This window comes from Planococcus citri, chromosome 2 (genome assembly GCF_950023065.1).
Source record: "Planococcus citri chromosome 2, ihPlaCitr1.1, whole genome shotgun sequence".
NCBI classification, from domain to species: Eukaryota; Metazoa; Arthropoda; class Insecta; order Hemiptera; family Pseudococcidae; genus Planococcus; species Planococcus citri.
The window spans coordinates 43,272,724-43,299,726 of NC_088678.1; the positions used below are offsets into that span (position 1 = coordinate 43,272,724).

Consider the following 27,003-nt stretch of genomic DNA (forward strand, 5'->3'; position numbering starts at 1 on the left):
AATGCTCTATGCGCTGTGTCCACCTGGAAATCAAATTAAAAGCGGAAAACTCGTTAAATAGGCCGTTATTCGACCACAAATCGATTTCTAGGAGCTCAAATTGATTTCTGGAGACATCAAAAATCTCGCCGTGGGTTCCAGAATGGCTCGAAATGATAAAATTTGGATCAGGGAAACGTTTCCTGGAGAAATTTTGGAGTTCTGGAGAAATCAAAAATCACGCTGGAGGCTGCAGAATGACCGAAAATGGCAACATTTGTATTCTGGGCGTTAGTTTCAGACGAAAATGTAATCAGTCGTACAATTTTCAAAAATTTCCTTGAGAATATAATTTTTTTTTGAATTTTTTTCCAAAGCTGTTCAAAAAACGCTCTCGAAGTGTCCGTCTGGAAATCAAACCAAAGGCGAATAAACTTATTGAATAGATCGAGAATAAGACAGAGCTCTATAATTTGACTGCTCAAATTGATTTCCTTGAGTTTTAGAAGATTTGAAAATCACGCCGGAGGCTCCAGAATGAAGAGCAGAAAATTTTTGTTTTTTTGAATTTTTTTTTCATTCTGCTGAAAAAAAAACACATTCAAGGTGTCCGCCTGGAAATTGGATCAAATGTAAATGAACCTTTTAAACGCGTCTAGAGTACACTGCAGTTTGATTTTTTGCTGCTCAAATTGATTTTCACACCTTCTGAATAAATCGAAAATCACGCTGGAGACTCCAGAATGACGTGAAAAAGTGAGAATTGGTGCGAAGGAGTTTGTGGGTGTTGTGTTCAGGACTGATTTTCATCGCTTTTTCTGAGGAAACTGGTGAATTTTTTTGTTAGCCTTCAAATAAACCGAATAAATAAATATCGTATCCTTCTCTCGCCCATCAAAATTATCGACAGATTTTGATTGCGCATCAAGTGTATCTATTTTATATCCAATCCACCCACGATAAACTCGAACATCTGTTTTTTTTCGAGACTATGTAATACATCTTGCGATAACAGGGTTAAATTAATGTTTATACGTTGTTATGAGTAGGCAAGACAAGAGAATGGTTAGAAAAAGGGCACATAGTGCAAATGAGACGCATATATTAGCGAAATGCTCGACTCGAGACGGTATTTTCGACTGGTTTCATTGCCAGTACAATGCTTTCTTCTAGAGGTGAGAATACCATATATACAAAAGTGCGTGGAAGAGGTTTCGGAGTATGATAGAAGGCGATTTTTTTTATTAATTCGTGGTACGTTCTCACCTTGCTCAAAGAGATAGACAGAGAGAGAGAGACGTACACATACATACGTAGGAGGTGGTTAGAGAGTGTACAAGTTGGAGAAAAAACTCGCGAACATGATATTGTTATATGAGGTATACTGGTGGTTTTCGAGTATACACAGTAGAAAGTAGGAGTAGGTCTGGATATGTCGAGTATACGATCAAATCGGGTAGGTGTAATTGTCAACTTGAAAAATCAGAAGAGAAGTAGCGAAACGACTCGTAGTCAGACCGGAGCTGGGAGCTTTAATGTGGTTACGGTTACCCGCAGATCGTCAGATTGCGTAAATTTATAACGTACGAGTACGACGTGGGAGGTATATTCTGTATTATTATCATGCACTTATATATTTTGTGCACCATGTTGGAAAATTTCACTTGTATCCTATTATATGATCGTTGTTGTTGTTGTTTTGTATAGAAAAAAATAGAAAAACGAGGTCGTAAACTAGTCGATTACGATAGTCAAAGGCACAACGCTCAAGCAATCCAAGCTTCGGCGAATTCGGCCAAAAAAAAAGACGAAGCTAAGGCAGCCAAAGCTCGCGAACAACTAGAAGAAGCGAAACGCACGTACGAATTGTTGAACAGCGAATTACACGACGAATTACCCGCCCTGTACGATTCTCGAGTTTTATTCTTGGTTACGAATCTGCAAACGTATTTCGCCGCCGAACAAATTTTCCACGCTGAAACATCAAAAGTAAGTACGACTCGGGTGTGTGATCGATAAACGTGCTCGTTAATTAGCAGCTTCTTAAACTATCGCGAAACGACTTAACAGAGTGATCGCAGACGAAGAGATTTTATTTCTACGTTACTCTGCCGTCGTCTGCGTCTCCTGTCTCGGTGAAGGTAGGGGTGCGTAATTTTTATTGCCTACTTCTCGTCGTTGTGTTTAGACTCGGCTGTATGCATTTTTACAACGGTGATAATTGTGCTGTACTCGTCGTTGTTGTAATAAAATCAATCGAGTGGAATTTCTCTTCCGTGGACTTGAGATGTTTAGCTGTTTACTGTGCGTGGTGCGACGATATGAAAAATACGTCGTAAACGATACGTACATATTTTAGGTTATACCTATGTACCTTGTATACCTGTTCCATGAGGTTTCGTCTACGAATTTCGGAAAAATTCACTTTTTTGTGTGTTCTGTGTTCGTTCAACGTTCATCCTTTCGAAAAAATTTCCAAAAGTTTGACCAAACTTTTATAAAATGAACTTGGATTCTGCTGCCAATTAAAAGATTGAGAGAACTGACGTGAGAAGGGTACATATGTCCAAAACGAAATTCTTGTAATTGAAAAATGTCGTTTATGTTAAATGGAAAAAAATTCAATTTCACCAAAATTTGGTGAAAATTTGCTTTTTACAATGCTAACTTTTATATAATTTTTTTTTTTTTTTTGAAAAATGACTTGAACATTCAAAAAGAGTCGAGAGGCATCCAAAAATACGACTTGAAGCTTTGGTGAAATTTTTGGAATTCAGAATCGACCCACTTTTCTATGTACCTATCAAGAAAACAAAATCTAGCCAAATCAGGATAAAAAACTAAAATCTAGTTAATATCTTACTTTTGACTTACCAAATTGATTACTTAGTGGTTGTTTTGAGCCATTTGAGCGTTTTATTGTCCACAAAAAAAATGAACAGAACACGTTCTAAAGCTTACAGCTGATTTTTGAACTTTCTGCTAGATGTTCAAAAGTAGTTCAAAACTACCTTTAAGAATTTAACAGGGTATCTAACAAGCAGTGAAAGTAGTGAAAAAATGAAAAAATTCAAACGTACAACAAAAGCCTTCAAATCTTTGAAAAAAAGTTTATTTTTGGTGAAATTGAAAAATATTTTGTTCAAGGTATACAAATTTTCTTCCAATTTCAATTTTTTTGAAAATTTTCCTGTGAAAATTCAATTTTTTGAATGTGTGAGAGGGAGGGGGGTCGAGTGCAGAGCTTTCTGAAAATTTGATTGAAAAAAGGTAGTGGAAAAAGTAGTGAAAAAGTAGTGATTTTTTTAAAAAAAAGAATGCGTTAGATACCATGTTTAAGTTCTCAATCTTAATTCAATCAAATTTTCAAAAATGATTCAATTCGGGAAAAAACGAAAAATTAAATTTCAACTCTCACAATTTTTCAAAGGTTGATTTTTTAGTTTTTAAAAATTTTTTTGTATGCTCCAATTTTTTTTTTTTTTAAATTTTAGTCCAGTTGCGAATGAATTTCTGCTCAACATTTTTGTTGACAGTAAGTTGATGGTTGATTGTGAATCTGGAGCTGAAAATGAAAAATTAATCGCCTTTCGAAGGATTCATTTCCCTTTCTCAAAAATGGCTCCAACGTGCGTTCTAATCATCAGATTGAAGAAAATTTCCTTTGATAAATTGTAGTTCTTTTAATTTATGTAATTGATACAAAAACTTCGATTGTACGGCAATAGAAGGGTAAAATTCCACAAGACAGTTTCAACTACGACATCGTAGGAAATTTATTTCGCTCTTTTTTTCCAAGTTCGAAGTACCACCCCCTTCCCCAGAAATTGCCCTTACTCTCGTTTTATCAGTTGTATTTCAAAAATTTTGACCTCTCGAGTCGATGTTTTCTCTCAGGTGATTAAAACAAAAATTGGAGCAATTTCACAGAAAGAGGGGGCATGTAAAAAATCCATTCTTGCTTACATTTTTTATTTTAGTTGGTGATTCATATTTGATCGTCAAATCTTTTTTACCTACGTTAGCTAAAATCTCAACTGGAAGCTTTCTTTGCAAATTCCTAACTGGACTACTTTAAATGACTTTTAGTTGAAAATTTCAAAGAGTTTGAAAAAAATTGACCAAGATCGTCCCAATGTCAATATTTTTGATCGATGAGATCATATTTTCCTAAACTGAGAATAATCTTATTTTCATCACTTCTTTGTCAGCTACTGTTTATGAGTAGGTATGTAGTTGTTTAAAATCGTTTCGGATGATGCTGGTAATAATTCTTTGCGACCTTCGTGTTTTTTTTCGTACACTTGTATTTTTTTACTCTGACGGAAGAAAGATACGTAATATTGAATTTTTCTACTTGAAATAATCGAATCGAGATGTACAGTACACTGTATCCGTATAATAAGCGAAACAACAATAATAATAATAAAAAAAACACGCGCATCTGTATATTGTACATGTACAATATACGAGTAGATACGTAAACGTATGTAATGTACGAGTGTAGGTATAAGTATACGTCTTCGTCGTAAACTAATTTTAACCGTAAGATTGCGAATTCTCAAATCGCTAGTAAAAAAATCCATACGTAACGGAATCGTGTCGTACAAATTTAATACACTTTTCAAGATAATTAACCACACTTCTCTATGTTGATATAGGTATTCGCCGAATTAGAAGCAATTGTAGATCGTTTAGCAACCGATAGTCAAAGGGCAACTTATTCACTGAAGAGGTTACAATCGCCTAAATCAATAACCAATCATACAAACGCCAAGTAATTATTCGAAATATCTTTACGAGTATTATCTCACTTAGTGTAAAGTAGGTTTTATTACCTACGTATAATAACAATATTATTGTAATATTAATTGGAATTTTTTTCTCTATAATTTCACAGATTAACCAGCCCGACTAGTTCACATACGTCAGTAAACGGTGAGTTCATTTTTTTTTTTTTGAACTGATATACGTATGTTCGAATATGGAAAAAATGCTAAAATTACCTACTCTTTGTATTGTTTTTTTATTTCTAAACAATGGAGGTTGTTTTTTTAACCGAGTTTATATTCGAGTAATGTCGAGTAATTTCATCGTACGTATAGTTGAAAAAAGTACGTACACGAGTCGGTTTAAGTGTTACGACTCATTTATGATGATTGGGTCGTAATTTTTAAAAAAATTATATTGTTTTCGAAGTTATGTTATGTGTATGGTAGAAGCTGATTTCGACAATACCTTCGAGTAAATTAGTACTACGAAGTGTCTGAACTGTTTGTATTGTAAATGTATTATTCGATGTGAGAAAACAATAAAACTGAAATGGGTTAGAATTTGATCGCAGATATGCTAAATGTAGGCTGTAGAAGGTAAATGTTTTGCAGTTGAAAAAAATTATTTTAATTAATATCGTGAAAAAACTTGAATAATTCAGTTTTTTTTCAATCAGCACGTTATCTTTATAACTTTTATTTTAAAATTTTTCGAAAAAAAATTCTGAAAAGAAAAAATATGAGAAAGAAAAATTTCATGTGCAGCAAAGTTATTTCATATTTGGTATGTTTTTATAATTTTCTCGTTGCAGTTGACAGAACTGATCTGGGGAAAAAAAGAAAGAAATTCCATGGCATAATTCAATGGGGGAGGGGGGTAAATTCGAACCTTACATTCGATTTATCTCGTAAATTTCGATTTTTTGAAAGGATTACTTCCATAACGTTTTTGATTTTGATTTTTTTTTAAATTTCAAAATAGACAATTTTGCATGTTGAAAAAATGGAAAATTTGTATTCAGTATGCAAAAGAAATCTTTTTCAATTTTCTATTACGATTTGAAAACAGTTTCTGACAAAATTGAATATTTCAGGAGAAATCTTCATGTGTGAGGGGTATAATGCTGTTTGGCTGGTCGTTTAATTTTGAGATAAGTTAGTAAACAGTTTAATAAATAAAAGATTTCCCCAAAAACGATCATCTTGCATAATTTCTGAGCACAGTCATTGAAAATCATCCCTCTCAACTCTCCATGTCGATTTCCTTGTTTTTTTTTTAACTTGAAAAAATTGGTTTAGAAAGTTTACAAGTCCGTACTCAGTAGATAAAAATTATCTTTAAAAAACTGATCTCCCTACACATTTTTTTGAAAACTTAAGTATATATTTGTTCTAAAAGAAATAACAGAAGTCAGTGAGAATAATTTATCCCGCTCTTCTCTCACATCACCAAAAAGTGACTGAATACTATCTTGCATAATTTTTTTCAATTTTTCAAAAATTGGCCTAGAAAATCCCAACTTGATAAGAATCACTGATCACCTTGCATCATGTTTAAAAAAAAAAATGAAGAAATTTGATCCGAAAAACGAAGAAAAATAGGTGAAAATTATCTCCCCACCCCCCCCCCCCCCATTCAAGAAAAAATATACAACTGTACACCTTGCATAATTTTTTTCAAAGTAGGGAAAATAAAAAATGAAAACAATCAGTGAACATAATTTTTTAAAAAATTGCCGTCTTTATGATTTTTTTGAAATGAAGATATTCAGTTTTGAAAACTGGAAAAGATCAGTAAAAATTGAGAGGCTAGAAAACTTTGAAAAAATAGTGAAAATTATTCTAAATAATTTTTCAAAAAAATTGAACAACTTCGCCGTTTTTTTCAAAAATTAGATAGGTACTTTTATTTATATTCAATTTAAAAATTTCCAACGAAAAAATAAAACAAAAAAATTAATCCAAAGTGATGTTTTCAGATGAAGACGAGACAAAAAGTGAATCTCACTCTCAGTAGCTAATTTCCATTACAAAGAATATCCTATAAAATATATTTTTCTGATTCCTTGCATGATGAAATATTTCCATTATGTAAATCTTACTTTCCATTTTTTCCTTTGCTTTTATATAGATTACTGATTTATTTATTTATTAACTCGATGAGAGATGATAATCTAATTCTATAATTGGGACTTGAAAAAAAAAATGGTAGAAAAAAACACAGAAGCTTACTCGAACTTGTACACAAATAAGCTTCAATTTCAAACTTGGCAATACACTTTTCTAACACTCTCATCGAACTTGAAAATTTATTTAACGTTCACCAGCAAAAATTATTAATCGGTTAAAGAGATAATCTCCATTTTGATGGATTTTCTTATATAATTTTTCACTCATTGTTTACTAATTTAATTTAACTGTGTTTTTGTGCGTGTGTGTGCGTGTGTGTGTGTGTGTGTGTGTCTACAATTGGTATCTAGATTATTTGTTTTTAAAAAAATGTATGTATGGCGCTTCTTAACATAACTAACGCATTGCAGAAGATTCGTCGCCTTCCGATGACATATCTTCTTCAGCTACTGATAAAAAGAAAGATTCATACGATCCTCCGGCGTATTCTGAGCCTGCTTATGCGAACGCCAATGGCAATGTTGATCATTCGGAGAACTCGAGTACGAGATGTAACAACAATTCGCCGCCTAGTAATGGTAAATCCAAGTCAAGTAATGATGTCGATTCTAATGCATCGACTACGACTACCACGAATTCTGTTTCAAATACAACGAATGGTACGAGCGTGGCTGTCACAGGAGCTATCGTTAAAAATGGTAATAATATATACAGAAATAATTACGGTGGTGGGTTAAATGAACAACTCTATTCTATACCGACAGGTGAGAATGAGCTTGGAGCTTTTTTTGTTATTGTTGTTTTGTGTGTTAGCTTATGATTTTTTTTTTTAAAATCGTAGATTTGATATTTTAAAAAAGTAATCTAACTATGGCTTAGGATATTGGAATAATTTTGCGTTTTGAGATTCTAACGAATGTTTGTGTAATTTTTACAGGTGCTAATACCGATAATCTCCCGCCTGGAGTGTTGTATAAAGTAAAAGCTACTTATAAATATACTCAAGAAGATACTGACGAACTTTCTTTCGATGTTGGTGAGATCATTCGAGTTGTAGAATATGATGATCCTGAAGAACAAGTGAGATTTTATGATCCGAATATTAATCGACTTTTATCCCACCCTGCCCTACGACTGATTTAATTTTTAAATTTTCCAATTTCAGGAAGAAGGATGGCTAATGGGTGTCAAAGAGTCGAATGGTGAAAAAGGAATGTTTCCGGCTAATTTCACCAAACCTCTGTAAAATTATAATTTGCTTTTTATCGAAAAAGACGACCTTCGGTTTTGAAATTGAATTTTGCTCAACGACCAAGGTCTTTTTTCAGCGTGTTAGCTCGAGAAAGAGATCGTAAAATAGTAAATGCATTTTTTAGTAAAAAAAATTCATAATTTATCTCAAGGTACCTAATTATTATTACGTAGTAGCGTGTAATCTGCTGGCAAATGGTGCATAACTACAATCGAAAAAACCCTCTAGCGACAAAATATATCGGCGGCAAGCGTAGATTCATTTTTCTTTCGCTCCTTAAGTCAAATATTCTTTTCATTTTTGTACTTAAATCAATTTTTACTGTATTTATTTGTACGAAAAAAAATTTTGTATGCCGTTTTTATGATGATTTTTTGTGAAATAAAACGCTTTATTGAAAGATTTTTTTTGTATAGTTACCGATCAAAATTATGGCGGCAGCTGAATAAATGTTGATAACAACGTTTAAACGGTGAACTTATTAAAATACAGGGTAAAAGTAATTTAATGTTTTTTAATTAAACATAATTACCTAATTTATTTATTATTAATATTCGCTTACGAGAACATTTTTTTTAAAATTTTGCATCGTAATTTTTACTTTGATAAAATCCCAACAAACGAATTTGTAAACTTATATATTTTTACTAATCGACTTAGGCTTATCGAAATTTGTGTATTCAGTATTTGTTTTATTCTTTTATTTATTTACGAGTATTTTGTATAAATTATTATTTTAAAATCGTCATTCGAGTATTAATGAAACTTTTTAACGTTGTTAATTTGGTGAACGACTTGTTGCCATAAGATTTTAAAATTGTATTTAATTTTTAGCCTGTAAGTGTATCCTCTTGATTGATTGAGAATTATGAAACAAGTGGTTTTAATGTCATTTATTTTATGTGATTAGACTGTTAACATTTTAAATTAAAGATTTCTCTCCAGTGTCGTATTTTTTAGCCCTTTCCTGTACTTTGAAGAGCCTAATTGTCATACGTAGGGTATTCGTACTACAATGAAATATTACTATTTCAGAAGATGTTGTAAAAGACATGGTGGCGTAAAGAAGACCTATTTCGTTTGGAGGTTATTTGTTGGAACGAAATCCAACAAAAATTACCTATTATTACCTACATGTAAGGATTCCAATTTAGATGTTTACGTGACGCAATAACGAAAAATTTAACTGAAATTCAATTTTAGTTTCTGGTTTGTTGTAAGTAAGTATACCTATGTAAATAGCTAAATACAGATTACTCTCATTTTCGATAGATCGATAGAGTAAGACGAAAATTTCAGGTTGATGAAATGATGTATGTATTTGAACCATGAGAATTTTATTTTTCAGAAAAATCGGTTTACCTATTTTTGAAATTTTTAATTGCTTCAAAACAAAAAAAAATCAATTTTTCCCTTGAAAAATTCTACCTTTCCCTCCACCACTTCAATATTGCAAATTTGCAATTGAAAGGTCATTTGAGTAGGTATTTTGTTTACAAAAATTAGTATTTGAAACGATCTGATTTATTTGCGGGGGAAGAGGAGGTAAAGACAATTTTAATGGTTTTTTTTTTGCAAACACGCAAAATACATAGGTCTACTTACAAAAATTTGAAAATTCTAATTCATTGAAATTGTTTTTACCTCCCCTTCTTTCGAGCATCATCAACCAGCCACTCTTCAAATTGTAACGATAATTCAGACGAACAAAAAATAAATATATCTAATAAAATGAAAAATTGTTTGGTTCTGCTTTTTGAAAACATTTTTGTTTGCATTTTTTGCCTTTGGTTGCTTGTCAGTGAATCGTGATATTTGAAAAATAAACCGTCAAAATTTGAGATTATAATATTTGAATGTGGAATGTGGAAACCAAATTTTTCTCAGTTAAGTAAGTGGGTACGCTAATTTTATTTCAGCAAAGTTTTTCATTTTTGCAAACTGTACTTACCTGTCCCTTAGAATAAGCCTTTAGTAGAAGCAGAAGAAAACTTTGTGTTTTGTTGAGAGTAGGTATAAATTGGACTATAGGTGAGGCAACAGACTGTCGAGGTCCATGTAGAAGTGATTAGATCCGATCAAGTTTGAGTAGATCGGAAAATGTCCGGATCTAATCAGATCTAGTCTGGTCTGCTTCAGATCAGATCTATTTAGCATTTAGATCCGATCAGAACCAATAGGGAATTGCTGATTAGATCTGGCCAAGTCTGAACAGATCTAATCCAACCAAAATTTTAATCTGACTGCGTCCGATCTGATCTAATCTGGTGGTCTGATTAAATTGGATCGATGGAATATCATGAGATCTGATCAGATCAGATTGTGATTAGTCAGATCCAAATCCAATCATTTTCCCTTTGCAATGATGCAATTCTCAGGTACCTATGCATTGAAAATTTTGCTGCATACGTGAAAGAAAAATTAATCTCATTTCATGATGGCTTAATTAAAAATGCAATTTTACACAAGAAGGTACATTTCAAAAACATTTTGGAGTTCTATTTCCATTTTTACAGGAACCTGGAGAGCTCGAAAAATAAAAATTTTGATATTATGAATACTGAAAAACTGAATTATTAATCATGCAGGTATTAAAAAATATTTTGAAAATTTTTAATTTTTTCAACTGAATTTGTAAGTTAGGTACTTAATTATATTTTTTCATGAGCTAAATTTCCATGAAGGTGGGAAAAAGGAGCCAAGGGGAAGAGGGGCGAATGACCTCCGCTTTCTACACGTCTGGCTTTCACTTCTCAGTGGCTCAACAAAAATAGCCCATGGAATATCCTCCTCAAATTAAGAAAATTCAAATTGAAAAAATCAAATATTGATTACTTGGCTAGCTAATAGTACCACGTTGTTTCGTTTATTTCAAATTCAAAATCGTTGACTTCTGAAATGCAAAAATAATTTGTTAAGTAGGTATATAAATTTGAATTGGCCAAAAAAAAAAAACAAAAAAAACATCATTAATTATCTCATATCTGCATTAATTCATGAAAAAAAGTTTTAATTTCAAGTTTAAATTTATGAAAATACAAAATAAAAAAGATTTGCAATAAAATCATAGGTAAGCGTAAAGGAATGGTTTACCTTCTGGAGCAACAAGCTACGGTCTTGAAAAAAATTGTTGATACCTATTTAAAAAGAAAAATAGTTCAGCTTAATTAAATTATATGAAAATGTGTTCAATAATCGATAGTGTTGTTAGTAAATTTGAGTGGAAAAAAACCAATCATAATCTATCACAAAACGTTATTCAAGTTCGCATTACTCGACTAATTATTTAATTTATTCTTCGAATTTGAAATAAGGTGATATAAAGTAATATGTGTTGAAGAAGTGATAAAATATTAACCTTTGATGCGTTACAAATTTCAAAAAAATGAAGCGAAATAAAAAATGCAGCACGATAGAAAAAGAAATAAATAAAATGATTGAGTTGCCTTAAGCCTAAGTGGTATCTAAATGTGTAAATGTTTCGACTTCGAATAAAGATTGAATGTACTTATTTGAATAAAATTTTTTAATAATTTTTAAAGCAAAGTATGCGTTGTCCCTTGTCCAAATTAAATTATTATTTCGATTCAAAAATGTAGACCAGAAGAGACAACTTTTTATAAAACTGGAAAATTTAAAATTGAAAAATCGTGAAAAAAATCGAAGAACAAACAGTTTATGAAATGAAACGACATTTAATTCCGCTACAAAACGACAAAACGAATGATAAAATCGAATTGAAATTTTTGGAAATAATTGAAATAAATTCAAAATCCGACATTGAGAAAAAAAAGCTCGAAAAATTTCCGAAATTTGGAAAATTCCGTCGAAAAAACCGAACGAAAGGGTTATTCCCATCATGACGTGAATTTTGATTCGAATATAATTTATTCGAGCACTTTGCCGCGTGAATTTCGCGCCGCCATGTTTGAAGGAGGTCGTCTCTTATGATTTTGTTTTATAAATTGGAGTAGAAAACGTACCGCGGTGGTGATTTTATTTTGCGTGTGTGTGTTTAACTTTGATCATTATGAATTTAATTTGGTACGCGTTTGCAATATTTGGAACCAGTGTAATGAGAACGGTTTGTCAGTAATGTGTTTGGTGTTAACATGTATTGAAATTTAGCCGCGTTCCGATTGCTCCCCTCGCCTCTTATATTGACTTTTTTAATCTTGTTAATATGTACATAACACTGTATATACATGAAGTGTAATGATTGGCTTCTTAAATTAAGTTAAAGGAATAGAATACTGTGACCTACGACTTAATATTATTAAATTTGCGGTCTTGAAATAGTTTTAGTGTCGAAGTGATTCATATATTCGTGTTTGTTGCTCACCACACCCTAGTGTTAGTGTAGACTAGAACTACCGGAAGTGCACTGCACTGGTGAATGCGTGTGACTTCTTATCGGTATTTTTATTCCTAGTTTTTCGCACGACGCCAATGCTGCAGCAGAATTCGTAAGAATCCGATCCGGCCGCCGAGCGTCGAGCGATCTCACAGTGTTTATCCAGCGGGTCTCGGTGCCCCCAGCAAAACGGCACATACAACGGCTCGTCGTAGATAATAGTGGCTTAGCGGCCCTCCGGAGTACGCCAAAACATGGCTTGTTGCCTCTCGGAAGAGGCGAAAGAACAGAAACGGATTAATCAAGAAATCGAAAGGCAACTTCGGAGGGATAAACGGGATGCCAGACGAGAACTTAAACTCCTCTTATTAGGTGAGTTACTACACATACAACCTTAATCATTCCAATAATCATTAGCACCAGTATCATAATCATAAATTCGCACCTCGTTATCTCCGACGACGACGAGTGTTTATGTAATCGAGTATATTCGGTTTGCTCTTATCACCCCCTCATCATCATCATCATCATCGGCAGCAGCCAGCTAGCTACAATGCTACATCCTGAATACCATTTCATAATACACCAGTATCATATACGATGAATACATTTTATACGATACGAATGCGATCCGATGGTACATTTTTTGTACGTAAAATAACGCTAATTACTACACGATGGCTTTCTACAGGTTGTAGTGTGATAATCCGGCCGCGCCGACGATGATTCAGTGTTCTTCTTATGAAATATGTATTTTTTTATTATAGTGTACGTTATCTCTCGAAACGTACTTTAAACCGTGCGATAATTACTCGTCTTATATCTATAATCTCTTCTCTAATAGTTTGTAAGACATTTTAGCTACCATTTTCATCGATTCGAAAATTCTCTCTCTCTCATATCGTGTGTTCTGGGAAAATTACCACTTTCGTACGTTGCGAATCGCCCATATCCGAATTTGCGAACCGAACACGACGGTATTCGAAATTCGATACTCGAACGACGACGACTACGACTACGAGGACGAGTCGTGTATCGATAAAAATCGAATAATCTCGATACGAGCGTACTCGAGAATCGATGGAACGTCGCCGCCGGTCGCCGCGCCGCTCAAAATAACTCGTATCTCGACTTGTCGAGTGTTTTCTTTGGTTCGAAAAGCGAAACCGAAACCGAATACATACGCGAAGAAGGAACGAAACGAAGAGAAAAAAAACGTGTTATGTATGTGTCATTTGGTCGCCGATAATTGTAGATTTTTCAACACCCAGATCATATTAATTAAAGAAACGCGGATTTAATTGCGATAAGACGATTAAAGCGAATCGTTAATTTACATTATCTGTAATAAGTCGTCTAACGCCTTGGTTGGTTTATTCGATTGCACGGTTTGGTTTGGGTTTATGCAGCAGCATGAGCTGCGAGCCCGAGCCCGAGCCATTCGAGTCGAGTTGTGTATTTATCTAAATTAGCCGAGCCAAGCCAAGAATCGTGGTCGTCGTCGTCGGTTACATGGGCTACAGCAGCGAGCAGCAACGTACATAAAAAGAAAAAAAATTCCCTGTACTCGGTCGTCGTATTCGTATATTTCGCCGGTTAGTCGAAGGTGGGCGTTGATTGGCCATATACTCGTACGCCGACGAGTAAATCTACCTGTTGTGTGGATTGATTTAGCGAAATTACCGTAATTACGCGTCGGTCGCCCGGATACGCGATCGTCGCGAAAATCAACGTACATGGCGAATCGCGAATCGCAATCGGTCGCGTTCGACGGCGAAAACATCATTGCCTTCGATGTCGTCGTCGCCGTTGTCGCAGGTGCAGCTCGTAAATGGGCGACTCTCATCATCACGACCAGGCAAATGGTGGTGAAAAATTCGCTTCGCCAATTATTCGGCGACTGGCGTGAATATTCGATCGATCTGATTAATCGTGTGCCAAATTCAGTTAAGCCGAAGTATAGGGTGAAACGAGCATCGTCCGTTGAACGAGGCTCGCATCAGTAAAAAAAAATTTTACCGACAATGTAGGCAAAGGTTTGATTGAATTTTATTCTTGGTATATCTGTGCGTGTGTGTGTGTGTGTGTAGTATGTATGTAATATGTAGCTCGGTCATCGATACGGCCAAATGAAATGGTTAAGGTTGTAACGCGCGGTATATTGGAAAAGCTGTTGTTTTGGAAAGTGCGGGCCGCCACTGCTCCAGTCGATATTTCAGTGACCCCGGTGGTGAGGCGCGGACTGTTAAATAAGGATCCTTAAATAGCTCTCGATTCATTCATAAACGGCAACGGTGCATGCGGCAAAAGTTGACTTTAACAATGTAAAGCTGGCGCTTGCCGGCCGGCTGCTCTCCTTAATGCCATGCGCTGTTCTTACAAGACTTTGTGCTGCTCGTTCTTCTCTCTTGCCATAGATTCATTTACTCATTTACATTGTACGGCTCGCGTTTATAATTCGTTTATATCGACAAACGATTCTGCTCCGATGTTCGCTTTTCCATGTTGTACTGTATATGCTACACGTACATATAAGCTAGTGTATATTCGTACGCTCCAGATAAATATACGTTACGTACATATCGTCGTATTTATATGTACTACGTGATATACGTAGGTATATATTCCACAATTCCTCATAGTGTGTGAAGTCGCATGTAGTTGGGTGGGTCGTTGTTGAGCTTTTTTTTTTCTCAGTTGCAAAGTTGGAAAATATGAATGAAAAAAGGTCGGGAAATTAATTACGATGTAAGATCGTAGTGAAAATCGCAGGGCTTGACACCCCTCCCCCCTACCCGTCGAGTGGCGTCGTCAAAATTTGTTGAATTTTTCGATTAATTTGTAGACATTTCTACGAAATTATGATATTTCCAAGTGCATTGAGGAAGATCAAGAATTAGTCAGAAACTTATATTTTTTTTTGCGATTTTCAACTTTTTAAAATTCTAGGAAAATATACATTTTTTGTGAAATTTTGAATTGAATGAAAGAAGTATACAAAGTGCTACTGTATTGATTATTGAAAGTTGCGAGTACGATCAGCAGGACTGGGATTTTCTTTCCCTAAAAAACCACGAATATTCGCTTAAAATATTCTCTATAAAATATCCTCTAGGAAAATATTCCCAACGATATGGGTGTCGTTTTACAGGGAAAAATGATTCCTAGACGATTTTATTTATATTGTTGTGTAATACATAGTAATATGTACTAAGAATTCACGAACAAAAATGCAAAACAGAGCGTTTTATTTCATTATAAAATTGAAGGAAGGGCTCCCTCGGAAAAACATAAGTTTTGAGAAAAACGCGTTTAAAGTTTTACTTTTGTTGCCAATTAAAAACTACTCAACGTATTGATTTGAGGTAGGTGTTTTTTTTTTTTTCAATTTGAAGTGTCAGCAACAAGTATTGACCAGCACTTGCCAAATAATTTATCCACATCTTCGAAAAAAATGAGATTCAAAAACTCGCGTCGGAGGCCCTCCTTCCATAAGTTGATTTTGATTTTGATTAACTTCATCTTTTAACGTGATTAAATCGAAAACTAAGCATTTTAGAAAAAAACTAACGACATTATGTCGATTGGAAATTTAATTCTCTACAACTTTGTTCACTTGAAATTTTTGTAGGAGCTTCCTTTCGCCTCCAGATCAATTTTTATGAAACTGTAACACGTACATATCGGTATGGCGGTACGCCGATTGAGGTGTTTTATTCAAAGAGATATGAATAAAACATCATGTAGCTTGCTCTAGGAACAAGATCATGAACTGAAACTCACACCTAAGGTAGCCAAGACTTCAAGTAACTCAAAACACCAAAGTGCGGAAAAAGGGCCTCCGGCCGAAAAGACCCCTTTTCCATCAGGCCACTTCAATTTTGAAATACTACAAAAAATGTAAACTTCTCCATTTTTGGAAATGTAAGGAACACTTAATTTGTAAAAATTACGAAAAGGTAATTTTAATTCCATTCTCAAAGATTGAAAATATGTACAAATGAACTAAAAAAGAAGTAAGTAGGTACGAATGAGTCGATTCTTGAAACGATGAAAACTTGCATACATAATTATGCGTCGAAAAAAATAGCGCCAATTCTACAAATTTTACAAAAAAATAAAAATAAAAATAGCCAATTATGATAGAAAAAAAAAGGTGTGAAATTGAGCGAAATATTCCTTAAAAAATCGTAAAATACTTATTCTCTAATAGGGAAATATTTCCTAAAAAAAAAATCGTAAAATACTTATTCTCTAAAAATAACGTGAAAAATTCTCTTCAAAAAACCTAAATAGGTAAGTATGCTTTATTTTTATGCTCCTTTAGGTGAAATATGCAAAAATATGCTCTAACAAATTAGGCTCATTTCATTGAAAATCTCATGGATCGTGGAGATAACGAATTGAAAAATGCCCTATCTCTTTTGCATACAAAATACTATATGCTCGAGCATAAATATCCAAGCCCTGACGATCAGGTTCATGAGATGGATAACTTCGCACGAATACAAATTAAAATGTCCTTCTCGACGCTTGAAGGAGCAATCATTTTTACAATTTCTGATTTTCCAATATTCTAGTTCCGATTTTGGTGGAATGGTTGAAGTCGAACAAAATAGTTCTATGAAAATGTTGCTTGTGTATTTATCTGAAATTAAATGGACCATGAGTATGAAAATAGTTCATTTAGTTCAAGGTGGCTCATATTTATGAGGTTTCCGTAAAGAATCGTAACACGAAGGCGAAGCTGAGCCTTCGAATTTGTCTTCTCAAAATATCTATGGGAAAAAAACTTCAACAGGGTGTCGTAACAGCTCTGCTAATCCTGCGAGCCTTTTTTTGTCCTGCTTTTTGCTTGTGTGCTCTAATGTTCTATTTTTGTTTGCTTTTCTGTTTTTCCTGTATCAGACTGTAAGTTTTTCATTTTTATGCCCCCCTTTGTACAATTTTTGCAAAATTCTTAATTCCGACTTTTTAGAATTTCTCACGCTATTGCTTCGTTTGGGCAGAAGACGTGTGTTCTCCTCCTCTTTTACAAAAGTTATTTTCAAAAGATTGAAAATTTGAATTTTTTTCAAAACTAATAATATGGAAATGGTAAAGCTATTTTCGACACCCTCGCCCTCCTTGAAAATCTCAGAAGATCCGACGATCTACAGGTGGGAAATCGTATATTCAACATTTTTGTTTTTCTTCAATTTTTTCTGTAGAAGCTGCGGTTTTTTTCCAAACATTGATTTTATGTGATGGAGAAACTGAAAAAATTTCAAATTTCCCAGTCCAAACGATCGATGTAGGTACATATGGAACTTTTCAACTTTAATTGAGTATAACTTAGAAACAGAGTCTCAGAAAAAAAATATACAATTCTATAGAAAGAAATCGAATCACATCCGTTACGATTTTGTATTTCATTTTTTTAAATACTAGAAGAGGTTCATGAAAAAATGAAGAGAACTGAAATAGGATGTGATTGGAGTTTTTCAAGCGATTTATTTTCAGGTATTTGAATTTTCAATGTGCAGCAAAATGCGATTGTTTGTTGGGGGAAGGCCTCTGTGTGAATATTCAAACGTTTTTAATGGATTTTTTAAGCCCATTGTAATTTTTTTATTCCACTAGTTTCATGGGCATGATTATTTTGTTGCAGAAAAATTTAAAATAATTCACCTGAAACAAATTTTAAAATAACTTTTTCCTTAAAATTTCCGTAACTTCTGCCTCTTGCTGGTGTTATTATAAATTCTCTCTTGGTGCAAAATGGTGGTTACCATGGGATGCTTTACGTGTAAGGTGGTCCTTTTTCATCTTAAAAATGTGTAGTTTTTAGGAAAATTGAATGAAGAGAACGAAAATTTTGAATGTATGTAACAGCGGAGTCCGGAGTTTTGAAATAATGCTACATATTGTAGAACTTATTACCTGAAGTTTCTCTAAAATTTTTATTTTTCTAGAAAAGTTCTATAAATTGTTGAGAACTTTACACATTTTGAGTTAATCCAATTGATGAACCAGTGCGCTCCCGTAGCATAAAATTTCTCACAAATGCATGTTTGATTCATGTTTTCCATAAAGTTTTGTTTTTGAGATATTTTTAGGGAAAGTCAGAAAACTCAATTTGATGCAACTATTTTTCATCGGAATCACGCTGTTCTCTGTACTGAATTATTCATCCGAGTATTCATCAAGTTCTATAGTATGCTAAAAGTTCTGAGAAATCTGAAATTTGGACTAAAATCACGTAACTTGAGTTGAAAAGTTTATCGGAGATTTATTTTTGATGTAATTCATTATTCTAGATCTATTTTCATTTGGATTGATGTGTGAAAAATGCAGCGATGTTTTAAAAAATGCTACCAAAAACTTGAAAATACATAGTTCAAATTATTGGGCCTTAATTCCGGTTTAATAATTTGTTGTATGTAGTGTTTTTTCCTGCTGGCATGAATATTATTGTAGAATATTGTCTTTCAAGTTGAAAATACCACCCCCGTAAGTAATTTGAAGGAGACAACCGCATTTTGAAAATATTTGAAAAAATAGCTAATCTCGTACATTTATTTTCATTAAATTTTTGAGGAAAAGAAAGGAGGTCTTCTAAAAATATCAAAGAAAATGAATTTTGATCTGCTGGAAACTTTGTGAGGCAGGATGTTTCAGAGGATAAAAAAAAACTAAAAAAGTAAAAGGGGATGGTTGAGAACTCGATTTCATTGGTTTTGAATGGGTAGCAATAGAAACAATATTTTAAAGAAAATTTCAGATGGAATGAAAAAAAAAACTGGGCTTTTAGAAATCATCCTAGTGTTGCACAGAAATACAGAGGTAATTTTTCACTAATTCAAGGGATTCCCAAAAATATTAAATTAACTATCTCGATAGCTCCTGTAAATGAATTGATGGAGGCCCTGCAAACATCCAGAATTTGACGAACTCCTGCTGGAATGTATTTGCATTCATCTTGAAAATTCTGTGTTTTGATTTTTTTTTTTTAATGAGCATCTGTGATTACATGTCATAGCATATCGGGTTGACATCGATGCGAGAGAGACGAGAAATCGTCTTTAGTGGACACCCATGGGATTCTAGGTTAAGAAGGCCTATTGCATTTTTGTTTCTCTTTTGAAAAATCAAATTTTATTATTCTCTGTGAACGACCGATTGTTTTTGAACTTCTTGATGCTCAAAATATCTCAAAAACAGTTTCTTGGAAAAAAATTAATACCACTCTATGCTGTTGAAAAATTGTATGTTCCATGATTCTGTTTCTTTTCGTTTTTTTATAGAGCCTTCATTATGTCTCAAAAACCGATTTTTGCGGTGAAACTTCAAATTTTTCTACAACAAAAATTAATTTTCGAGAAACACCAAAGGATTTTTCCAAAAAAAATGAAGACGAACAAAATCATGGAGAATGAAATTTCTCATTTGTGAAATTTGATCGAATTTGAGAACTTCGAACGTCTATATGCCAACTCCATACATCTCTGCTCTTCTTTAATATTATAGATGGAAATGACCAATTCTTTTGAAGATTTTGAGTCCAAATAGAATACTTTCGGATTTATTCGAAAATTGCAAGGCCCCTCTCTGCGGTATGTTTGTGGCATACTATGGTATTGTATTTCCAGCCAAAATCATGCATCTTCTTCGTCTTTACTCTCACATATGCCGCTGGCTCACACGCACCCGTACTCGTACTCGTACATCGACCTACGCTCGTTCCATCAGCATCAGCGACCAATTCGCCTTCGCCACCATCGACGACGTTGTGTGAAATACTAAAACGAGATATTTCGGAATTGCATTAATTTTAATAAATGATTTCCTTCTCTCTATTCGTATATATAGACTACAGAGTATAGGACGGCGACGGTTGTAGTCGGTAGATTGTTGTTTGCTTTGGGTGAGAGTTTTGCGAGGTGTTTTTGCAATAGGCGGCGGTGTCGCGCGGCGTGTCATTTTTATCCCCCTGCGTGCCCTCGTTTTCGAGCCCCTCCGCCTCGCTCGCCCCTCGCCTAGTGCGTCGTCGTCTCGCTGTGAGCCGAATATTGTGCAGTTTCCACGTTTACCCGGTATTTTCTCAATTCGTGGTTGGAATTTTTTTCCTCTACTTCACATTCCATCAGCCATTTCAATTGGCCCATATACAAAGGCCATCGCAGCATCGGTGTGAAGCTTTTTTTTCGTCGCTTCTCCTTTTTCTTCCTTTTTTTTTCTAGCTACATGGACTGCTGATCGATTTATACACTCGGTTATTTGTCGTCGTCGACGGGTATTTCTTTTTTTTTTCTTTTGCCCTCGCCTCTGGTGTACCTTTAGACATACTCTTGTTGAAGTTACTTGATGATTGCTCGAGTTCGTAATCTATATGTTGTGGGTTAGTGGAATGTTTTTTTCATTTTTTTTTTTTTTTTTTTTTTTCATTTTGATTCAATTTTGAAAACAGGAGTGTAAAGATGAAAAGTCGTTGGTAATCGTTTTTTTCTTCTTTTTTTTTTGGAGGGGGAGACGAAGTAGTTGAGGAGCTATGTTAGAGAAGCTGTGTCACAAGCATTTTTAAAATGAATTTTTCAAAAATTTTGAAAATTATGAAATTATTTAATCCAGAAGATATCGTAATGATAAGTATCTGCTTATCAACTAATGATGATTTATTTTCCTGCAAAGTATGATTCATTATTTGCGCAGTTTTAGAAAATATCCTTTAAGGTATTCTGGTGTTTGGGTCTGTGAACTCTGTAAAATTGTTTCTTTCAAAATGTATTGCTGAAACAAATTATTTTCCTAAAAAATTGAGATGAAAATTGTAGAGCTATAGGATTATGTTTCGAGCTTGGTGGTTTTCGCATATTTTTACATATTTCATATGTTTTTCACCTTTTTTGAAGAATATTTTCACATATTCCACTACTTTTATACGAGAATATGCTAAAATTTCATTATTTTTACAATGTTTCTCCGGAAGAGAAAAAAGTTTATTTTCATTTTTGAAGTAGATGATTTCTCCCATTGAATAAATAATTTTATGACCGAGCTCTAATTATGTTGAATGAATCGAATTGATCACATTTTCAAAGGAATCAAAATAACCCTGGATTTATTCATGTAAGAGAATGACTGCTTTCGAGGGTCAAAGGAAGGTTTAATTTTGATGCACTCGCGTGCGATGCTTTTCTAAACGATATGAATTACTCAATTTTCTTTTGAAATTGAAGATACATATATCTAATGAGGAGTTTGAGATTCCATGACGTGTAAGAAGAAAGACGGATTGAAAAAATTGATTAAGTCCAAAAACTTTTGAAAACAGATTTTTTTCACAATTTTATTGATTCGTCTACATAATTTATTAGATATTCGATTATTCAGATTGAAACATAAAAATTTGAAATTTTCACCTGTTGATTTTGATCCTCTCATATTCGTTATCTCCAGGTCGGAAAATAAGGTGAAAAATCACACTGAATGCCTGATTAGTTGAAAAAATATTGACGTTATTCAGATTAAGTGGTATCGCAGATGAAACGCATAAGGTTGATGTCATATATGACGCTAATTTCAGCTCAGTGTCAATGTCATTTGTGCATAAATATTTGACACCACCTAGTTTTATTTATAATGCCATCACACCTATATACAATTAATGATGCCAGCTTAATTCTAAAAACTATGTTTGTGTCACCTGTGACGCTACCTAATCCTTATCAATAGATTAGATATAGTACGTGTTTATCGTTTTAGATGAGATTTTTGAAATTTCATGTATTGTGTGTAAACTCACGGAGTAAAATATAATTGAAAAAATTACATATCATCTGGGCACCTCCGAAAAATAATAATGGCCCGAGTTGCCTCATTTCCCTGACGCCAACAGATCAAAATCCTTATCTGAAAACTTATTTAAAATATTATGAAGCAAGCTTTGAAAAGTTACATTGAAAAAAAATCTGGACATTTCAGATTTAGAGATAAATTTGTGTTTAACTCAAAAATCCTATCTATTGTTTCCAAATTCGTATTCAATGAACCAGATTATCTCTATCTGGACGCATTAAATGATCATTTCGCTCAGACTTTCAAGAGAAAAAGCGAAAAAAAAAAACCATCAAGGTAACTTTTTCCACCTTTTTAATAATTTTTGTAAAAAAAAAATTAAAGGTTGAATGGAAACCTGAAAGCCGGTTCATACGCTGAGTTTCACCTCTTCCTCCTTCCAAATCCATCGCCGACATTTTTGAGCTGAACTGAAACTTTAAGCTTAATGTAATCACTTCAATCTCAAAATGTTTGAAGACATTAAAAAAGCAAATCATAGAAAACGTAAAATTTTTACCCCCCTTCCTTCCTCTAAAAAATTCCAAAGGTGTTTTAAAAATTCGCTGCTAAAAGTCGTGCTTTTTCTTTGAAATTTTGCTAAGCACCCCCACACACCCCCCCCCCCCCGTTGTTGATTTCAAGTCATTTGGCTCGCCACTAAAATATGACTAAATTTTTTTAAAATTCGTTTTGTAGAGATTCCACGATCATTTCGATTTTTTTTTTCTTCTGACAGAAGTCGCGAATTTCGATCGTGGGGTGACTTGAAAAATGAAATGCTCGAAATTTCGAGGGAAGGGATTTACGACAAAATTGACGAGGACCAAACTTGTATAATATTTTCATTTTTAATAAAATGCTGATACATTCTTAACGTTTTCTACAAGTTTTTCGCTTCATTCTTATGTTTACAATTTTTTTAAATGTCTCAAGTAAAACAGGTAAATGTGACTAAAGCAAGGCACAGGACATATCTGTGCCGAAAATTGGCTCAATTGGAATAAATAGCACCGACACCGTGGTTCGATATTTCTGCACTATTGATTTTTTGAAGGAAAAATGGGCTGAAGATCTAGAAGAAACGGTTCGTCTTTTTCTATCGACATTGTGAGCATCGTGTTGCATCATTCCTAAAAAAAATTATGAAATTAAAAAAAAAATCGAAAGATAATAAAACGCTTGAAAAAAACTTCACTTCAGTCCCAAAGGTGATTCGATAAAGAGACTTCGATGTCCGCTCACTAGTCAGATACATACAAAAAGTACTTACGAAATCGACTCGCTATCGCGTTTTTTGAGTAGTTTTGCTACCAGAAAACACTCGAAATCAGCCTTCGATTATCCTACATGTATATTATTTTATTTTTATTTATTCATATTCATATTCGTCGTCGGTCGTCTGCGTTCTCGTCCATGTACCACGTTCGCGGTATGTGTACGTCTATGTACACAATCATGAATTCTGCTAATGCACATTAGACATCACCCTTGAAATGAGCAGAGAAAACTGATAATAATTTCGACGATAAATTCGTATTATAACGAGTTGGTGGAAACGGGTCATCGCCGGTATGTTGTGCCACATGATTTTGTTAAGAAGGAGAAAAAAAATTTATTCATCATCGCCGTCGTCGCTGATTACAATGTTGCTACCGTGCCGCAGTCATCACCTAGAGAACTAATCGTGTTGAGGAAGAGAAGGAGAAATAGATGGAGGTGGGGAAACGCGAAATCATCCTGTAGTAAAATTATTACCTACCTATTTAAAAAAAATTACGTAATCGGCCGATTGGATTTTCGTTATCAGGTGAAAAATTTATCGTGTTATCAAGTAACCGTACATACTGCATATACATACATTGGCAGGAAGACGCGCACACAGTCGCACACACGTTAAATGTACGATTTATGTACTGTTTGCGGCTTGTGTTGTGCATAAAACGCCCTATTAACTCGATTATTTCTTAGAATTTTTATTTATATGTATAATTTTTTTTTTTTCGTATCATGTGAAATGAGGAAAACGCACGCGGTAAAAATACCATAAGTCTGTATAACAATAAATGAATCCTTGGCTTTGGATAGTCTAAAGCTATACTTGCTTCTTGGAAAAATCTCGCGAAGTAACGAAGAAACTCATGACGATGGCGTCGTTGTCGTCGTCGTCGTCGTCGTCGTAGTCGTGAGGTAGTGGCACATGTTTCTGTATCAGTGTAAAAAAATTGCAATTTTTTTGCACGTTCGGATTATTATAATGTAGATGTGTAATAAAAGAGCAACATAGTAAATTGTGGAGAAAAAACCTTCGGAAACATTGGCTGCCTAAGGGATACAACTTTTAAATATGTCGTTGATCACGTATTCGTGTTGCGTTCATTAAAAATGAATTATTTTTCGTAGGTATAATTTCCAAATTCGACGTGATATGATTACATAATCGCGTGTGCATTCGTATAGAATGAGAGCGAGCCAGACGAGGATAGCGAGATCAATTTCTAGTCGTAATTTGAGACGAAAAATGGAGAAAAAAATTATACGATAATTGTCGTTAAATAAATTGGTCGCGAAACTTGAAATTTTTTTCACGCATTCGTATAGACTTTCGAGTCATGGATGCAAAAATGGAGCTGGAGGTGTTTGTGGTGGGTTCTCGAAATACATATTTCGGAGTCGGATGAACGGGATGAGGGTGTTGGTTGAACTGCGGATGAGTTCGATGAATGGTTGAAAATGTATACGAAGTACGAGTATAGAATCGGAGAAATTATTCAGTTTCATCTGGTAGGTATTCGTTTTTATCGAGTTGAATTTCCTGCATCTAAGGCCGCAGTTTGTAATTTACGATAAAAGGAAATATTTTCGAAGAAAAGTGAAAAAAATTGATATAAATTACTCGTTATGTACAATATCGGCGTGAAAAAAAAGAGGAGATAATTTTCGTTACCGATTAATTTCAATAATCAGCGGTACACTCTTTCTAGGAATTATCGAAGTCGAATTTCTAAAAAGTCGACGTTTATCATAAATCTGCCGGACAAATGATGATTTTTCACTTTATGATAGGGAAAAATTCTAATTGTTATTGCGACGAACCTGTTGCGGCGAGGTCGAATCGTCCGGAATCCGAGAACTATAGGTGTGTTGAATTTTTTTTTTGGAATTTTTTAAAACACAATGAAAGATGTGATTTATTTTCTGACAAGTCTAGAGGGATATTTTTGTTATCATTTCGTTGTTTTATTCGGTATCAGTTGATTTTTTTGTTTGCGATTGTTTGAAGTGTGTACAAAAAATAATTTCAATTGCAGAGTAGATTACTATCGATGCATGATGTTTAGTTGAGAATTTAAGCCAATCTATGTATCATCCACTTGACTGCTTATTACTTCTTGTTTTATTGTTCAAAACGTGATAATTCTGTGATAAATGTGAGTGTTTCGAGTGCATGTTGTGAAATGATAAATGACGAGTAAAAACAAATAGAAATGAAAAAATCAAGTAGGTAGAGTGAATTATTCAGTAGAAAAATGATCTAGTTTTGATGGGTATCAATTCGAGTGATACATGTATGATTCATTTTTCAGCTATTCTGAATAATTCTTCCTCCCTTCGGAGAAATGAGAATTCCCAAATAAATCCTACGCGAAGAATTATTGATCCGATATTGGCGATTGCATAGCTCCTCAATTTCTCATACATAGTTTTTCATAAAATACTTACTTCAAAGAGAGATAAAAAAAGTGACAATTTTTAATTTAGGTACATAGTTTAAATTTGCTTTTAAATGAATTGCTCAAAATCTCACTAAATGCAAGAAACCAGTAGAGAAAGAGGGGAGAGTGCTTCGTAAGTCACCATAAGGTGTGTTATCGCTGCTTGAGCTTGAAAACACTTCACTCGTGTTTTCTTAGAATTATTGTGAGAGTCTATTGTACCTTATTTAATGGTTTTTTTTGATGTGTGATGAAATAGAAAAATTGAATTAATTTTTCTCGTCAGGAAATTATAGGTACTTACCTGCGAAGATGTTGAAGTGTAGTGATGATGACGATGAATTTTCAAAGAAGTCTATTCGTCAATCTCATCAGAAGATTATAAGTGGGTGATTCTAATGAGATTTTTTACGTTGATCGGGAGAAAATTTCTAAAAAATTTTCATAAGTGCGTAAGGGTTTTATAAAAAAATCAGTTTTTAATTGGACATTTTTTCCAATTTTTTGGGAGTGAAAATCAATTGTCCGCGTCAATCGAGCATTTTTCGAAAAAAATTCCAAATAAGGAAACGTCAATTTAAAAAATGACTTCCGAATTGATCGAACAAAAAATCTCATGAAAAAAATAAAGATAACGAATCTGCAGCCCGTGAAGTTTTCCACTAGAGGACCGATTTAATTAGTTATCTGCTGAAAATACCAATTTCAAATTTTTTATGTGGTTGTGAAAGAAGATGAAAGCTCAAACTTTTGAACCGACTTACAGGGGAAAAACGTGAACAGTTCACAAAAAAAATCGTTGAGTGCGGTCAGAACCACCTGAAATAAAATATGAACAGCAGTTTTGAATGTAATAATATGTATTAAGGGACAGGGTGAAATTAAAATGTATCAAATTTAAATTGAAGAACAATAAAGAGATGTAGGCAAGGAAATTAGAAGGAAAAAATGGAAATGGATGGATCAATTGGATCATATATTGAG

At 33.8% G+C, this 27,003-nt stretch overlaps 2 protein-coding genes across 10 annotated transcripts in view; both read left to right on the plus strand.

Moving 5' to 3' along the window:
• Positions 1–9,085, plus strand: part of Amph (amphiphysin) — a 41,728-nt gene extending 32,643 nt beyond the window's left edge. The window contains exons 4-9 of one of the 3 annotated variants that reach the window (XM_065350384.1): positions 1,687–1,968; positions 4,641–4,756; positions 4,880–4,917; positions 7,292–7,645; positions 7,819–7,961; positions 8,047–9,085. In XM_065350384.1, the coding sequence (XP_065206456.1) occupies positions 1,687–1,968; positions 4,641–4,756; positions 4,880–4,917; positions 7,292–7,645; positions 7,819–7,961; positions 8,047–8,127 (1,014 nt within the window). In that variant the 3' untranslated portion in view covers positions 8,128–9,085. The remainder of the gene's footprint in view (positions 1–1,686; positions 1,969–4,640; positions 4,757–4,879; positions 4,918–7,291; positions 7,646–7,818; positions 7,962–8,046) is intronic. The other 2 variants (XM_065350385.1, XM_065350387.1) reach the window with 2 other exon arrangements.
• A 2,986-nt stretch (positions 9,086–12,071) lies between these two features.
• LOC135835905 (guanine nucleotide-binding protein G(q) subunit alpha) overlaps positions 12,072–27,003 on the plus strand; it is a 49,323-nt gene continuing 34,391 nt past the window's right edge. For 3 of the 7 annotated variants that reach the window (XM_065350397.1, XM_065350399.1, XM_065350398.1), the window contains exon 1: positions 12,076–12,859. In XM_065350397.1, the coding sequence (XP_065206469.1) occupies positions 12,742–12,859 (118 nt within the window). In that variant the 5' untranslated portion in view covers positions 12,076–12,741. Of the gene's footprint in view, positions 12,860–27,003 lie in introns of all 7 variants that reach the window. The other 4 variants (XM_065350403.1, XM_065350402.1, XM_065350404.1 and 1 more) reach the window with 3 other exon arrangements.